Source organism: Phascolarctos cinereus, unplaced genomic scaffold (assembly GCF_003287225.1).
Source record: "Phascolarctos cinereus isolate Bilbo 61053 unplaced genomic scaffold, phaCin_HiC Scaffold_1;HRSCAF=81, whole genome shotgun sequence".
Lineage (NCBI taxonomy): Eukaryota > Metazoa > Chordata > Mammalia > Diprotodontia > Phascolarctidae > Phascolarctos > Phascolarctos cinereus.
Window position 1 is genome coordinate 276,638,817 of NW_027555514.1, and position 18,659 is coordinate 276,657,475.

At 46.1% G+C, this 18,659-nt stretch overlaps 1 protein-coding gene across 1 annotated transcript in view; it reads right to left on the reverse strand.

The window, feature by feature from the left end:
• The window catches only part of SYN3 (synapsin III), a 376,352-nt gene that overhangs the window by 43,252 nt on the left and 314,441 nt on the right, over positions 1-18,659 (reverse strand). Inside the window, 1 exon segment of the mRNA XM_078150457.1 lies at positions 11,269-11,325. Within this exon segment, the coding sequence (XP_078006583.1) occupies positions 11,269-11,325 (57 nt within the window).

The window sequence follows — 18,659 nt, forward strand, 5'->3', positions numbered from 1 at the left end:
TAAGCCTTCTGGGACACACACACTTATGGGTATACACATGGACACATCACATATGTATACATATAAATATGTACACATATGTATACATACACATACATCTGTTTACATGCATACACATACACACACACACACACAGACCTCTATATCCTTCTCTCTCCTAAATAGGACCTGTTTTCTTGCCCTTTGGATCTGGCCCTTGTCTCCTTCCCATGATTCAACCAGGGAGGCGAGAAAAGAGCTTCTTTGAGTGAATGGGCAGTTCTGGGCTCTGGGCCTGGGGCACTCCCCGGCCATCCAGCCACCTCTTGGCAGGCGTTCACACAGCTGGGGTTTCACCCTTGGAAACAGCCTGCCTGGGATGGAGGCAGGGAGAGCAGAGGGGAGGGAGCTTGGAGGAGACAGGGGCCGTTTCAAAGTCTCCAAGCTCCTCTCCCAGGGGGCCAGCAGAGGCTCCTAGGTGGGGCCAGGCAGTCAGCAGTTGCAGAGGGCAGAAGTGTAGGTGGTGGCCAGAGAGTTCTAGATTTGGAGCTCAAAGTACCGCAGAGGTCACAGATCATCAGATCCTGTGACTCCTTCAGGCATCATAGCATCACGGGTCATAAAGACTGTCTGTCTGGTCCAGTGTTTGCCTTTTACAGATGAGGAAACTGAAGCCCAGAGAAGGGACCTCCCCAGGGTCATATACTATATGGAGAAAGTGTCTGAGTTGGGGTTTGAATTCAAATCTCCCTGATTCCAAGCCCAGTGCTGTCTCTACTCACTGAGCTCTGCTTCTCCTGAAACGATTAACCACAGAGTGCTCTCTGGGGCGATATCACAGTCAGCTGGGGGAATCAGAAGAGGCTTCAGGAAGGAGGCCACAGGTGAACATGACTTTGAAGGGGGAGGGTTTCTACAGATAGAAACTAGAGGCAGAAGGGAGTCAATATGGAGGAAAGGCAAGAGCGTGAAGGAGCTGCGGAGGTCCTACCTCCCCTTTAAAGCCCTGCTTGTAAGCTGCCTACTCCAGAAAGACTTCCCAGATTTCCTCAGGTCAGCCATGATTCTTCATTCCTCCACTCTTTTCACTGGACCAAGAGCCTCAGCTCTTACATTCCCAGAGCCTGGAGCCGGTCCCTTTGGACTCTAGCTGTCACAGCCCCTCCCCCCAGCCCTTCTGCAGGTCAGAAGTTGCTGACCAGTGTGTCCCTACCCTCGCCATTAGGGTCACATGCCATGTCTGGCTTTGGGAGCCAGGAACTGCCTGTGGGAGGTGGGTGGGAGTGGGAAGGTGATGGGAACCAGGAGGTTCCTAACAGGGTTTGCTGAGAGAATTGTCTAATGACCCTGCTTATCTACTGCGTGGTTCCGCTCCTCAGCTCTTCCCTGTAATAAATCAGGGCGCCTGCAGCCATGATTGTGAGCTCAACTCCCAGGGTCTTCTGACCACATGTTTATCAGGTTCCAGTGGACCCAGGAGCAACAGACGGGAAGTGAAGGGAATGAAAGGGAGGGGAGGTAAAGCAACCACATGGCAACAGCTCCGGCAGCGGATACGAGAGCTTCCCAAGCCTTTCGCAGCTCCTGGGGGGGTGGCTCTGCCAGGGTGCCCCCAGGAAACCCCCATGCAGATGCCCTGCTCTTTACGAGATTTCTCATGGCCAGGGGTGACTGGGGGCCGAGCTGACCAAGGGAGAGAAAGGGAGCTTGGCATTTAGACCAAGACTGGAAGCCCCCATAGGGCAGGCGCCACAGAAGGGAGCAGGATGGTGACAGTAGGCACAGGCCCCCACGAATGCATCCCTGACCATTTGTACCATTCTGTTAGCTTGTTTCTGACATTGCTGCCAAACCAAGGCTGGAAGGCATAGCTGGGGAAAGGCCCAGGGAGCAGTGGGTGGGGCTGAGTCAAAGAGTGAGGAAAGCTGGGTTCTCTTTCTGGAGCTGATGTTAATTAATCTGCTGTGTGACTTTCAGTACATCACTTAAACTCTCTGATCTGTAGAAGGAGGGTTATTTCCCCCCCCCATGTTCTCTAAGATCCCTTCCAGCCCTGACATCTCCTGGTCTCAGGCCCCTCTCAGCCCTGACATTCCCTGTTCTAAGGCCCCTCTCAGCTCTGACACTCCCTGTTCTAAGGCCCCTCCCAGCCCTGACATTCCCTGTTCTAAGGCCCCTCCCAGCCCTGACACTCCCTGTTCTCAGGCCCCTCTCAGCCCTGACACTCCCTGTTCTCAGGCCCCTCCCAGCCCTGACATTCCCTGTACTAAGGCCCCTCCCAGCCCTGACATTCCCTGTTCTAAGGCCCCTCCCAGCCCTGACATTCCCTGTTCTAAGTCCCCTCCCAGCCCTGACATTCCCTGTACTAAGGGCCCTCCCAGCTCTGACAGTCTTATGAATCGATGAAATACAAGACGTTAACTGATCTTATTCCTAAGGCCTGCACGTGCCCTCACTGAGATTCTGTGGGAGGCTTCTTGGTGGCCCTAATCTCCATCTCTCCAAATCGTCCTTTCAATCCCATACCTCCTTCTGTATTCCCCAACAAAAGCGAGTCCTTCAAGGCCTTGTTCTAAACTTCATCTTAACTTCTCTACGCATGCATTCATCCTCTCCCACCCCTCTTTCTAATTTCCCTCTGGCAGCCAGGCTTAATGCTACCTTCAGAGTCACCCTTGACTTGGTTCTCTCTCTGGGCCGCCGTATGCATTTGGTCACCTGTGTCTTCCATGATAATGCACTTTGCCCCCATCTTGCCCTATTCATTCCACCTCCATCCCTTGATCTCAGACATCCTCAGTGGCTCCTTAATGAGCCTCCCCTAGGCTTTATTCCTTCCCTAATTCATCATAAGGCAGATCATTCTCCCTAAGGCACCACTGGGATCATGCCTTGCAGAAAACCTCTCAGTGGATGAAGTTCCAACCCTACAGCCTTCATTTCCCCAGCTGTGGAGCCTTTGTGTTATTCTCTGCCCCGCGTGCTCATCCCATGCATCCCCTCAGCTGTCAGATCTTGATGTTTCGATCTCCGAGGCATCTCTCTGGAGCTTTCCCCTTGCCTGGAATGCCTCCCTTCCTCACCTCTGCCCCTTGGAATCCGTTCCTGGCTTCCTGCAAGACTCAGCTCAGGTAGCACCTTTCTAGTGCCTCTCCCCCAGCTACCTTGCATTCAATTTGTCTATACTCTCCCTAGATCTATATGCTGTCTCCTCCGTTAGTTGAGGGAGACAGAGAGCATTTACATAGCACCTACTGCATGCTGGGCACTGTGCTAAGCATACAAATACGATCTCATTTGATCCCCACAACAACCCTAGGAGGTAGGTGCTGTTATTATCCCCATTTTACAGTTGAAGAAACTGAGGTAGGCAAAAGTGAAGTGACTTACTTGGCCAGAGTCACACAGCTAGAAAGTATCTGAGGCTGGATTTGAACTCAGATTTCATTAGTCAGTCAGTAAACATTTATTAAGTGCTTACTATGTGTCAGGAACTGTGGAAGGATCCCTGATCTCAAGCGCTTTACAATCTGATGGGGCCTAAGGTACACATAAGGGCAGCTAGGTGGCGCCATAGTACACAGAGTGCTGGGCTTGGAGTCAGGAGGACCCAAGTTCAAATTTGACCTCAGATACTGACTGTGTGACCCTGGGCAAGTCACTACACTTTATTTGCCTCAGTTTCCTTATCTGTAAAATGAGCTAGAAGAGGAAACGACAAATTATTCTAGTATCTTTGCCAAGAAAACTTCAAATAAGGTCATGAAGTGTCGGACATGACTGAAAAACAACTGAATGACATCTCAAAGTAGGGAGTTCCTTGGGAAGTAATGGATTCCTTTTCATTGCATGTCTTTAAGTGAAGGCTGAATGACCAATGATCAGATATGTTGGAGCAGAGGAGTCAAACTCTCATTTTGGTCCAAAACACTTCAGATGGAAATATAATTGGGAAACACTTAACAAAACAAACAGAAATATAAAAGGCCATGGGTAATGGTAATATGTGGTTTTCTAAGTCAATAGAAGGCCCTCAGGGATGCTTATTGATAATTGAGTGGCCTTTTCTTCCTATTAGAGTTTGACATCCCCGTTGTCATGGGAATTCTGCTATTTTTTTTCAGGTATGGTTGCCCAAGGTGACCTCTGAGTCCCATCCCACTCTAAGATTTGGCACTTCTTAGATTTCGTGAAGAAGCCCTGAAAATACGTCATGAGAAGGTAAGAGCTACAAAAAAATCCTCCCTGCCCTTTGGGGCAGTGGTTTCACTACTAGGCCTCTGGTCTAAGGATGTTATTGAATGGCGGAGACGTGCAAAGGCCGGGGAGCTGCGCCAGAATATTCTTGTCCATGTTATTCAAAATGGGGGAAAGCTGGGAATAGCCTCTGTGTCCAACAATGGAGGAAAGTCAGGACAAATTGTGGTCTGTGAAAGGAATGGGGTATTTTGCTAAATGGCAAAGGATTATGGGCAGACACATGAAATGATGCAGAGTAAATTAAATCAGATTAACCACCTGCATATTGACTACAGGGTTTTTTGTCATTTTATGGGTGTAGGGGGAACTGTTGGTGTGGAAAGACTCTCTCTACCTCCTCTTCCCCCCTCCCAATACCGATCTATATCCTGTCCCTAAGTTTTTGTCTTAAAGAATTGCCTGGGGGCACTCAGAACCTGAGTAACTTGCTTGAGGCCACATATAGAGCTTTGGATGGGGAGTCCAGAAGATCTGAGTTCAAATCCAGCCTCAGATACTTACTAGCTATGTGGCCCTGGGCAGGTCACTTAACCCTGTCTCAGTTTTCCATCCATAAAATGGTAATAATAATAGCATCTGCCTTGCAGGGTTATTGTAAGGATGAACAATGAAATAATATTTGTAAAGCACTATGTAATTTCTAGCTACTAGTATAGAGCGCAGAAATAGGAGTTTGCCTCCCTGAGGCAGAATTTGAACCCAGGTCTTCTTGAATCTAAGGGAAGGCCTGTGCGGGTTGCCTCTGGTGAACTAGGAACACGTCAACGGCATTGGTCCTGCAGATGTTCTCAGTGAATCTATGGAGAATGAGTTGACATCCCAACAGTTTGATTCAATTACAAAAAGCAAACAATTTCCTGCCCTGTTACGTTAGCCTAACCCCAATCCTAACCCTTCGGCATAAAGGAATAAGGAGAGTGACTTGTCTTAGGACTGTCTCTGTCTGAATTCCAGCGAATGTAAAAAGCAGAAGAATGAATACTGATAGGAGTAGGGGTCTGGACCTGTGTTTCATGGGTACAGAGAAGACCTGAGTGAGGAAACTTGTTTCTCCACTTTTCAGTATTAGTAGCTAGAAATTTTATAGTGCTTTACAAATATTATTTCATTTTTCATCTTCACAACAACCCTGTGAGGCAGGTTATTATGATTCCTATTTTACAGATGGGGAAACTGAGGCAGAGAGCAGCTAAGCGACTTACCCACAGCCATACTGTTAGTAAGTATCTGAGGCTGGATTTGAATTGTGATCTTCCTAACCCCACGTCCAGGGCTCTATTTATTGCATCATCCTGCTGCTCTCCAGCCATTTCAATCGTGTCTGATTCTTCATGACCCCATTTGGGGTTTTCTTGGCAGAGATACTGCAGTGGTTTGCCATTTGCTTCTCCAGCTCATTTTACAAATGAGAAAGCTGAGGCAAACAGGGTGAAGTGACTTGCCCAGGGTCACACAGCTAGTAAGTGTCTGAAGGCAGATTTGAACTCGGGTCTTCCTGACTCCGGTCTTAGTGCTCTATCCACTGTGCCACCCAGCCAACTCTTTATAGTTGTTGAGAGGTGCCTAGAGCTCTGAGAGGCTCATGGACGTGCTGGGTCCTGGCAACTATGTGTCAGAGGCAGGCCATGAACCCAGGTCTTCCTGACTCCGAGATCAGCCCTTTGTCCACTCTGCCATGGTGCCTCTAACTAATAATAATAATAATAATAGCAACAAAATCTGAAAAAATACACAGGGGAAAAATTCAGAAGGGCACATATAAATAAACAGGAGGATTTATTTAGTTCCTCTCTTAATAAAGTCTATACATATTCTTGGAAAACAAACAGAATAACAGAAGCCTGTAGTTTGACATAAAATCGATGGTTTTAAAACATTCTTCATGTGTTTGTGTGTGTGTGTCTTTGAGTGTGTTTTCTGGAAATTGCAAAATAAAATCCAACTTTGCTTTTTTTAGAGTCAGAATGGAGTTGGGTTCCCAAAGCCTTCCCCTATGTGCTATACTGTGGTTGACAAGTCACTCAAACTCTGGGAGCCTCAATTTCCTAAACTGTACAATGGCCTGCTCCCCCAGAGCTCTTGTGAAGATCGAATGAAATATGGTAGGCAAGATGTTTTGTAAACTTTATCGGCTCTAATTATGATAACCAGATTCTGAGAACTGGGGTGGTGCCTAAACATGCCTTCTTTGAACATGGTAGCTAACCTCAGCGGCGATTTCAAAGCACTCAGCGCCTCTTCCTTCCCTACATACACCACCCCGTCCCCCTCCTCTCCCACGCACACTATGAATTACGAGCTTACTTCTTAGGAAGAATACTCAAGCTGAGGGGTGTTCCTGGGGTAGGTAGAATAGGAGGTGGGAAGGATTTTATTTTTTTTTTAAACCTGGTGTCCCTGAGCAGCTTAGAGCATAATCTTACTGTTCATAAGTAATGGTTATCCAGGTTGGGGTTAAGCCCCATGGTATTTCTGTTCAAAGAAACAGCTTGCCTTTTCTTATCCCATTTGCTTGGAATATCCTGCCAGGGTAAATTCCTCAGGTGTGTTAAAAGGGAAAACCCTAACCGGGATTTCCTCTACTGGGCTCAGGGTCTGTTTCCCTCTGGGGTTGTTGGGTTTAGTGTCCCTCTTGACTGGAATCAACTGAGCCCCTTTCAGTCTGTCCACTGATCATTTCTTTTCTAAAAAAAAATTAAATAATATTTTTCCCAATTACATGTAAAGACAATTTTAAACATTCATTTAAAAATTTTTTTGAGTTCTGAATTTTCTCCCTCCCTCTCTCACCTCCCCCCTCCCTGAGATGGTAAAAATTTGATATGGGTTTATACACATGCAATCATGCAAAACCTATTTCCATACACTGATCATTTCTGCAGCCTTGCATTTTTCTCATCAGCCAGATGTGTGTGATTGTGGGTAAATCATGTCATCTGATCTGTAGGTTCCTGGTTTCTCAACTATAAAAGTGAGATTCACAGGCTTAAACAAATACCTTGGAGATTATCCAATTGAATCCCTTCATTAAAGATGGGGAAACTGAGGCAAACAGGGGTTAAGTGACTAACCCAAGGTCCCGCAGTTAATAAGTGTCTGACGAATGGTTTGAACTGAATCCAAGTCCAGCACTCAACTGGATGGGTGCTGCATCTACCTAGTTGGGCAAGTAGGCAAACTCCTCTTTTTGCAGATGGGGAAACTGAACCTCAGAGGAGAAAGGGACTTGGCCAGGGTCATACATGTAGACAGTGACAGGCTAGATTTGAACTCCAGTCCAATGACTCCTGTCGATAGAGCTGAGGGCCTGGAGTCAGGAGGACCTGAATTCAAATCCTGCCTCAGATACTTGCTAGCTGTGTGACCCTGGGCAAGTCACTTTAACCTGTTTGCCTCAGTTTCCTCATCTGTAAAATGAGCTGGAGAAGGAAATGGCAAACCACTCCAGGATCTCTGCCAAGAAAATCCCCAAATGGGGTCATGGAGAGTCAAACACAACTGAAAAACAACTGAACAGCAACAACCAGTGACTCTAAATATGGCGCTTTTTCTAGGGAGGGTGGTTTGCCAAAGTCGCGCAGCAAGAAGTCCTGCCAATAGTCTTTCCACACATTTCATTTTCAGCTTCTCTCTCGGAGTCTCTTTTGTGCCTCAGTTTCTCCTCATGTACAAAATGAGGCAGTTGGAATAGATGAGTTCCAAGGTCCCCGGGCCTTTAGGCCCCCATAGGCCTAAATTCCTCATCTGTAAAGTGGGAATTATGAGAAATACCTTAAGGGCTTTATAGAATTCCCATGCAGGTTGACTAATACATGGAAATTTATATAATGAATAATATATTATTATTTATAATATAAACATAATAATTAATATGAGATAATTAATATATAACAATGTAATATAATATAATAAGGGTGATGAATAGATGATGAAAATGCTCACAAAATCACATGAATAGAACCAGACAAAGGCTAGAGGCTGTGGCTGCCTGGCTGGCCCATGAGGTTTGTGCTGGAGGAGGAATTGTAGAGATTTGAAGCAATTTCAATGATCGCTCCACTTTTATTGGGTTTTCTGGGTTTGGGATTTAGCTGAGGGCTTGGAAGGGGGAGACCAGCCTGCAGGGCTGACCATACTACAGGTAGGAGGCTGCCTGTACAGTGTGATGAAAGGGAACCTCCCCCCCACCCCATATAGGCAACCCCCAGTTTCTGAGTCTGAATTTTATCTAGACATTTATCTGATCTTAGAAGTCATTCTGCCCTTCAGCCAAAGTCAATCTTTCATTATACAATGATACATTAGTCTCAGAATAGTAGTGAAAACCCCTGGGAGAGAGGGAGAGAGAGAGAGAGAGACCACAGGACCATAAATTTATACTAATGGGTAAATGACTGATAGCGGAAGCTTTCCTGGGAGCAAGATTTCCTTGAGGAGAAGAGAACAGCCAGGAAAAGGGTACCAGCTGAGGCCATAGCACTGGCCTGCAGCTTAGGGGGCCTCGATTTGCATGCTGGCTTAGATGTACTCTATCTGTGTGACCTGGGGAAAGTCACTATGCATCTCACCAGCCTCAGTTTCTTTTCTGTAAAATGGGGTTAATAATACCCCAATTTAATAAATAATAACATAGACAACATTAATATAATATAATTGTATATGATACTAATATTATGGTAACAAAATAATTATACTATTTACTTCACTGAGTTGTAAGAAAAACCCTGTACAAACCTTAAAACAATATACAAATGGGAGTTATTATAATTATCATTATTGTCTGAATGAGGCTTAATAATATTTGTGTCAATCACCTCACCGAGTTGTAGGAAAAGCCCTCTATAAACCTTAAAGTAATATGCAGATGTGAATTATTATTATTACTATCATGGTCATTATTGCTACCTGAAAGGAGGTATTTGGTAGAGAAATCACTTGAAGAAGAGCTCTGGAGGATAGAATGCCTACCCATTCCCACTCCTGGGGCTGGTCTCAGCCTCCTTCCCTTCTTTTCTACCTGCCTCAAATCACCTTCTTCTTCCAAGCTCAGATCAAATGGCATCTCTTCTATGTGGCCTTTTCCTTCCTCCTCGGTGATCTCCCCCTTCCCCCTCCCTCCCCCTCCCTTCCCTTCCCCGTCCCCCTCTCCCTCCCCTCTCCCTCCTCCTCCCTTCCCTTCCCCCTCCCTCCTCCCCTCCTCCTCCCTCCCCTCTCCATCCCCCTCCCCCTCCCTCCTTCTCCCTCCCCCTCCCTCTCTCCCTCTCCTTCTCATCAGAACCAATAAATAGCCCATGGTTTACTCGGTTTCTTCCTGTCTTTAACCTCATGGGCCATACTTGCTTTCTATATACTTATTTTTGTCTTGGTCTTATCTCCCCTTTCTGTTATTATTCAACTGTGTCTGACTCTCGGTGACTCCATTTGGGGGGTTTCCTTGTCCAGCTCATTTTACAGATGAGGCAAACCGGGGAAGTAACTTGCCCAGGGTCACATAGCTAGTGTCTGAGGCCAGATTTAAACTCGTGTCTCCCCGACTCCAGGCCTGGCGCTCTACCCACTTCAATACCTAGCTGCCCTGCTCATCTCCCTTACTAGATTATAAATTCCTTGAGGGTAGGGGCTGAGCATTCATTTTTATATCCCTTGTAGGGATAACCTCAATGTTTAACACTGAAATGGAAGCTTGAGAAATGACTTGGAAGTGACTTCCGTGCACTTTCTTCCTAGACCCTTGTGGTCTGGGCCTTCCTTGCCCCCATTTTGCTTCCCTGGTAGGCTTGGGCCATCCACAATACCTCTTCTCTCTGGAAGCCTTCCTGCTGATGGGGAGCCTTTAAAATCCCTAACTCTTCCCTTTGGCTCTGATTCCAATTGGCTTCTTTTTAAATGATCCCTTTCCATCAGGAGGTTGTTGGGTCTCTACTTAAAGACTGTAAGGAGAAACCTCATAATAAGGCAGCTCAAGAGAGAGTGTGAGAACCTAGTACGGCAGGGAGAATGACTGTCAATAGCCAAGTCTCTGGTGGACCGAGGATGGGAGGTAAATGCCGCCATCTTGGAAGACCCATGAGCTCTGAGAACCAACAAGGAAGTTCCTTCAGACTTCGAAGTCAACGGTCAGGGCCCCTTTCTAACACAAATCATTTTAACCCCCCTGGGCCTCAGTTTCCTCATCTGTGAAATGGCTCAACCAGATAGCTGCTGGGGTTCCTTACAGTTCTAAATCTATGATCCTGTGTCTAGGGGCCTAGCAATACTGCATTCCCACTTCTGGTGACTTTCTTGGTGGTTGAAATCCCTTCTTTAGATATAAATGAGCTGCAAAGAACAGCAAGGCCTTGCCATAAGAGGTGAAGTCCTGGGCCCAGCACTTCTATGGAAAAAAAAATGGTAGGCGAATTTGGTATTCAAAGGTAAAGTGAAATGGGAACGATGCCAGGACTGTTTGTGGTTCAACCCAGAACATTTGGGGAGACTTATAGACCTTGCAATGAATGGGGTGAAGAAGGCCAAGTAGATCGATTCAATTACAAAAATATCAATTCAATTAAAAAAAACCTTCATGGGGGCAGCTAGGTGGCCCAGTGGATAGAGTACTGGCCCTGGATTCAGGAGGACCTGACGGCCTCAGACACATAACACTTACTAGCTGTGTGACCCTGGGCAAGTCACTTAACCCCATTGCCTAGCCAAAAAAAAATTTAAAAACACCTTCATTAGATGTACAAGTCACAAAGCCCAAAGCAGTCCTAAAACCTTTTAGACAAAGTATTTATCTCATAGGACTTAGAGGGAGAAGGGCCCTTAGGGGCTATTGAGTCCAGCCCCATCATTTTACAGATAAGCTCCTAAGAGGGCAAATTAAATGACTTAATTAATTAAATGGCTTATTCAGAGTGATAGAGGGTCTAGAACCCAGATCCTTTGCCTCCGGCCACAGGGCTCTTCAGACCAGGAGGAGGACCAGGGGACCTATGAGGAGGGAAGGCTGTGTCTGCAGAATGGGCTGGCCCCATTGGTTTCTCTTACCATCCCAGCAAAAGCACATCCCGTTTTGATGACCACGAGAAAAGCTGGGGTTGTGAGCTGAAAGACACAAAAGTAAATTTCTTGTTAGCATTTCAGGGCCTGTCCATCATTGACTCTCCTAGCAACAGCATTTTCCCATCACGTGGAGCAGTGGACAGCATCTTCTGGGAATACACGTCCACAAAGAGAGAAAGAGTTCACAAGCCCCCATCGGTGTGTTTACCGTCTCCCTCGTCAGCCAGAGGAGCCAACAGCATTGAAATATTTGGCTTCCGTATTACGCTTTGGCTGACGGTGAACCTCAGTCTCCTTTGGGCATGTGTTTTCTGACAACAGCCTTGTGAGGCGGGCATTACTGGTATTGTGATCTCCATTCAGTCAATCACTCAGACATTCGCTGTGCACCTAATATGTGCCAGGCACTGTGCTGAGCACCGGCATACAAGGAATGCCAAAGGTGGTCCTCGCAGTGGAGAAGCGCGTAGTCTCCTGGGGGAAACAATGTGCAAACAACTACGTACAGACAAGCTGCAGACAGGATACATGAGAAAGAATTAATAGAGGGACGTAATAGCATTGGTAATTGAAAATCAATAGCATGTTTCCTAAAAGGGAGATAATCGATAGCATGAAGATGCATTGGGAAAAGCTTCCAGTAGAAGGTGGGATTTTAGCTGGGATTTGGAGGAGGCCAGGACATAGAGATGAGAAGGGAAGGCATTCTAGGCAGGGGGCACAGCCAGAGAAAGTGCCTGGAGTCTGGAGATGAGGGTCTTGTTGGTGGAAAAACAAGGAGTCAATTGTCTCTGGATGGAAGAGTGGGAGGGTGGAGGCAGACGGTGAAGTGGCTTTCCTAGGCTCACACTGCTAGAAAGTTAGAGTTTATCTAGCTGCATGTTTCGAGCCTTTCCATCCATGCTGTGACTGAAGCCTCCTAAGTGGCTTATCTCCTCTAGTTAGAGCATGAGCTTCTCCAAAGCAAGGATGGACCTTTTTTTCCTATTGGTATTCTGAGTACTTAGCTCCTCCCTCCCTCCTTTTCTCTCTCCTTCCCTCCCTTCCTCCCTCCCTCCCTCCCTCCGTTCCTTCCTTCCTTCCTTCCTGCCTGCCTGCCTGCCTGCCTGCCTGCCTGCCTTCCTGCCTGCCTTCCTTCCTTCCTTCCTTCCTTCCTTCCTTCCTTCCTGCCTGCCTGCCTTCCTGCCTTCCTTCCTTCCTTCCTTCCTGCCTTCCTTCCTTCCTTCCTTCCTGCCTGCCTTCCTTCCTTCCTTCCTTCCTTCCTTCCTGCCTGCCTTCCTTCCTTCCTGCCTTCCTTCCTTCCTTCCTTCCTTCCTTCCTGCCTTCCTTCCTTCCTTCCTTCCTTCCTTCCTTCCTTCCTTCCTTCCTTCCTTCCTTCCTTCCTTCCTTCCTGCCTGCCTGCCTTCCTCCCTGTCTTCTTCCCTCCTTTCCTCTCTTCCCACCCTTCCTCACTTCTTCCAAGTCTAGAACCTTTATATGACTTTGCCTAGGTACAGTGGTCCGTAGGCAGCTTGGTGCTGCAGCGGTGTGCATTATGGACTTGGAGTGGGGCTAACCTGAGTTTCAAACCTGTCTTAGACACTTACTAGTTGTGTGATCCTGGCCAGGCAAGGCACTTAATCCTCTCAGTCTCATTCCCTATCTGTAAAGCGGGATAATAGTACCCCCTACCTCCCAGAGCTGTGTAGATCTAGTGCAAAGTTTCAAGTACTGAGTTATCACCATCATCATCTTCAGGTCCATTACCCCATGTTGTTGCTCAGTTATGTCTGACTCTTTGTGACCCCATGGACCACAGCACGGCAATACTGTCCATGTGGTTTTCATGGCAAAGGTACTGCAGTGGTTTGCCATTTCCTTCTCCAGTGGATTAAGGCGGACCTGTCCAGGGTCACACAGCTACTAAATGTGTCAGGCGGGATTTGAACTCGGGCCTTCCTTACTCCAGGCCCAGTGCTCTATGCACTGTGGCACCCCCTCACTGCCTCCCCATTACCCTGTGCTGCCCCTTTAAATCTACCGCATCACAACAGACGTCCTCGCTGTCTATAAAGATCATCAATTCACCCCCCTCCCCCGGTTATTAGGGACGCTGTGGAAGGAAACACCAGCCAGCACACGATTTCCAAGTTCTAATGAAACATCAATCCACGTCTCGTGTCCCAGCCTTTCTTTCCAGGGACTTGGAGCAGACGTTCTCAGACTCGACCAGATGGTGTCTGAGCGGGGTGGGGAGGAACAGGTGTATTTATCTTTGTTTGAGAAAAGCAGGTTAGAGAAAGGTTAAGTGAGACACTGAAGAGAACTCAGGCATCCCCAGCTCCCCACTCACTGCTTGATCTTCTTGGTCACGGAGGCTGGGGGGAGCATCTTACAGAGTGATGGGGTCTAAGAGTGCAGAGCTGGAAGGGACCTTAGAGACAGGCTAGGGCTGGGGCAGTCCTCCTCCGACCTATTTTCTAGGTGAGGAGGGGAATACTCATCCAAGAACCACATGGCTAGCAATAAGCAGGCTTTGGGATTCAAACCCGGGATCTCTGACCCCAGATGCCCCTCGCTTTTCACTGTTACCATGATGCCTTTCTAAAACTAGGAGTTTTTAGCAGAAACTGAATGAGAATGAAGGGCAAGCATAAAGTTGTTGGTGCTCGGTCATGTCCAACTCTTCATGACCCCTTTTGGGGTATCTTGGCTGCGGTCCTGAAGTGCTTTGCCATTTCTTTCTCCAGCTCATTTTACAGATGAGGAAACTGAGGCAAACAGGGGTAAGTGACTTGCTCAGAGTCACACAATCAGTGTGTGTCAGAGGCTCGATTTCAGCTCAGGTCTTCCTAGCTCTAGCCGTCTAGCCAGGATGTATCAGAGGCAGGAATTTTTTTTCCATTTAAATTTATCTTTCAATTCACAAGCATGTTTATTTTCTCCTTTCTAAAAGAAAAACAGAGCCCTTCTAACAAATATACATAGCTAAGCAAAAGAAATTCCTACATTAGCTATGTCTAAATCATACATACATACATACATACACACATATACACACAGATGTATGTTTAAATGAATGTATATGTGATATATGTATATGTATATATACATATCATCATTATATATTACATATAGTAATGTAATTGTGGTATACGCAATTTAATGCATAATATAGGATATATTATATAATAGAAGTAATATATAAATACTATATAATAATACAATGTAACAACACATAACATACATGTGCTACAATATATAACATATACAGACATGTGCGTACATATGCACATATATACATATACGTGTGCATGCATACATGCATACATACATACACACAAATATTCTGAGGCAAGAACTGAAGCCAGATATTTCTTCCTGCGCCCATTGCCAGCCTCCTGTCCATTTCCTCTCTATTCCAAAAATTTTTACAGCTCAAACACCAAGCCCTCCTTCAATGGACAGAGTCTGTGTCTGTGCCGTCCTTCACTTCCCCTCTGAACATGAAAATCTCTTTTGACCTGTCTAAGATTCAGAGCCCGCTCAGGGTTACCCTGCCTTGTTCCCTACCCAAATATCCCCAAGCTTGTATTCCCCCTTTTTTTTTTTTAAAAAAAAAGTCTTTCTGTGGAATGCAATGGGGAAAAGCTCTGATCTGGGAGTCAGGATGCTCCCAACCTCCACCACGGCGAACTTGCTGTGTGACCTTGGGAGAGATGTTTAACCTCTCTGGTCCTCTGTTGACACATCTTTACACCGAGGGGTGTCACTAGGTGACCTCCAAAGTTCCTTCTAACTACAAGCTTCTTTAAGTAAATAAATGCGCATGAAGAGAGCCTTGTCAGTTTTCATCGCTCACTCCGCAGGGAGAGCCTCGGCTTGTTTATATTTCTGACTCCGATGGGGTGAAGGTGCATGAAACAGGCTGCTGCCCCCGAAGTTTGGGAGAGGTGGCTCAAGGACAAGAGAAAATCCAACTGTCCACGGCGGGGAGCGCCAGGGAGGACCCTCGCGGGTGCCGACTGAGAATGTAAATAAGTTCATGAAGGGATTAGATAAATTCGTGGGCAAAAGATCAAATAAAATGAAAGCTAATATTGACAGTGTCCCAGCTGCATGAGACACACCATGGAAGGCATTGTTGGGGACGGGAAGGAGGGTGAGCCACGGGAAACAGCGTGGGCTCTGACCTCCTCTGGTGCTTACTGCCTGTGTGACCTTGGACAAGTCACTCACGTGAACTCTCTGGGCCTCAGTTTCCTCATCTGTAAAATGAGGGGCTTGGACTAGATGATCTCTGAAGCCCCTTCTACTCTAAATCGGGAGTTCTTAACCTTTCTTGTAATATGGACCCCCTTCGGCCACCTAGTGAAACCTATTCAGAATCATATTTTAAAATGCATGAAGTGAAACACACGGGATTACAAAGGAAGCCAATTATACTGAAGTCAATGACTAGTTGATTTATATAAAAATCGGTTTATAAAAACTGATTTGTAAAAAAAAAGAATAATCCATTTTTTTAAAGCTCATTGATCCTTGATGTAGATCTATGAGACTTATGAGGGAAGGGCATGAGTATTTATATGGTGCCTACTATGTGCCTGGCACTGTGCTAAGCACTTTAAAAATGATCTCGTTTTATCCTCATACCAGCCCTGAAAGGTGGGAGCTGTTATTGTTTCCATTTTACAGCTGAGAAAACTGAGGCTGAGACTTGTGTAGGGTCTGAGGCCAGATCTGACCTCTGATCTTCCTGACTGCAGACCAGGCGCTCTGTGCACTGCACCCCGGATCCTACCCAGCGTGGAATAAGCGGGACTTAGGTTCTAGTCTTATTGCTAAGCCATATTGGCCCACGAGCTGGGCCAAGTTCCTTGGTGTCTTAGTGCAATGGGCAGCCTGGAAGAACCTGCGCTGATTCGCTCTGGCAGATCGAATTTCCTCACTGGGGTTTCCTTATACCGATGAAACCCCACATCCGGATTAAAATCATAATACCCACAAAACCTGGCATTTACGCAGCGCTCCAAGGTTTTGCAAAGCACTTTGCCCACGTTATCTCATTTAGCTCACACTACAGCCCCAAGGTTGCCGTGGCTAAACTCCCTTTGTAAATGAGGAAACTGAGGCTCAAACTGGGGTCACAGAGCTAGTAAGTGTCTAAAGCAGCCTTAGAACCCAATTCTTCCTGACTCCAAACCCAGTGATCTGCCCTCCTAATTATGTGTTACATTTTTATGGCCATGAGCCATCTTTTTATTTATGCAACGGACGTTTCCCCAGAATTTGTATGAAAGAATCCAGTAATGGGAAGGACCTCAGGGAGCATGAAGTCCAACATGTGCCTGAACGAGCATCCCTAATATACCATGCTTGGACCAGCCTTTGCCTTGAAGATTTCTAACCCAAGGAATCCATTACCTCTTGAGAAAGCTCCTTGGGAAACTTTTGCTGACATAGAGCTTATATTGGCCTCTTTGCAGTTCCACCCATCATTGCTGGTTCTGCCCTCTGAGGCCAAGCAGATCAAATCTAATCCCTCTTCAAAGGGATGGCCTTAAAGACAGCAATCATTCCTGGTCTGAGACTTCTCCTCTCTAGGCTTAATAGCCCCAGTCCTTTCAACATGCCATTATCTGGAAACTGAGGCTTTCGCTATCCTGATGGCTCTTCTCCGGTGTCTCTCTAGACTACTGTTCTTCAGTAGACTCACTAAATTTCCTCTGGTGCTAATATGCTGTGTTCTAACCGTGGTTGTGGCATTTCCTGCTAATTAAACCCATTTCTCAAAAATACTACTGTGCACTCAGGAATACTACCATGCACGAGCAGGTAGAAATACAATGAAGCTTCTGTTGATTCTACTGGTACATCTTGGGCGCTTTCCTCAGGGATGTGACAGTGAGCCACTGAAGCACGTTCTTTAGTTTAATAGTTAGCCAACTGCTGCATTTGCTTGGTCTCTTTTCCAGTTCCTTGGACTCTAGTGGGGGCTCAAAACGATGTCCATATCATATGCTACAACTGTGTCATCAAGGCCACTCAATGCGAGAATTGCTTCATGGGAGTTTACATGAGGATGCCTCGAGCTCATCAGCTGGCTTAAGCATTCACAATAAGGAAACAAAGCGGATGAAAGATGAATGTTGACCAGACTATAATATGGAGCTAGGCATGGATTTTGTTGTCATTCAGTCATTTTTCAGTCTAACTCTTCATGACCCTATTCGGGGTTTTCTTGACAGAGATATTGGAGTGGTTTGCCATTTCCTTCTTCAGTTCATTTTACAGATGAGGGAACTAAGGCAGAAAGGGCTGAGTGACTTGCCCAGGGTGAGATAGCTAGTAAGCATCTGAGGCCAGATTTGAACTCGGGTCTTTCTGACTCCAGGCCTGGCACTCTATCCACTCAGCCATGAATGCCTTTATGTACGGTTAGCTTGTTGGATTAGCTAATAAATATGATTATGTGTTTCAGATAGGTGCTGCAGATTAATGATGAACTGGGCCTCAGATTGAGTACTGGAAGCAGGATAGGCTCGTTCACATTTGGGAAATCGTGGGGTATTTTTGTTTTCTTGCTCATTTTTTTTTAAAGGAGGCTCATTCCAAAAGCTGATCAGCCTAGAAGCTTTAACATGCTCTGTTTTTCTAATCTAGCCCGGTTTGGTCTTCCTTAGACAGCCTGGTAGTCTCCCACTGTGGGGGGTTCACCATATTGGTGCCCAACTTGATGTGAACTTTAGCCCTACTGCAACTCAGAAATCCCAAACTCAAGCAAGTCATCAGCCTCAGCCCCCTCAGGAGCCAGGATTAGGGGTGTGCCTCACCATGTCCTTTTTCTTTCTTTCTTTTTTTTAGTACGGTACTTTCAATGATTCCAAACTTCTCACTGCTACTTAAGCCTATGTCTTCAGCCCCAGTAGTCTCTCAATGATGCGATATGATCATGAAATTCAGAACAATACAATATGAAGAGAATGAAGGTTCTAAATAACTTTGAAGTAGTAGAAAGATGGGGCAGCTAGGTAGTGCAGTGGATAGAGTGCTGGGCTTGGAATTAGGAAGACATCTTCCTGAGTTCAAATCTGGCCTCAGACACTTACTAGCTGGATGACCCTGGGCAAGTCACTTCACCCTGTTTGCCTCAGTTTCCTCATCTGTAAATGAGCTGTAGAAGGAAATGGCAAACCACTCTAATATCTTTGCCAAGAAAATCCCAAATGGGGTTACAAAGAGTTGGACATGATTGAAATGACTGAAGAACAGGAAGAAGACTGGAAAGATGCAGGGTATGTTACAAAATGATAATTACAAGATGTATTTAAAAAGTGGAGACATATAAACATTTAGACACATATGTCTAGGAAAGGAGGTGGAGTAGCTTTATA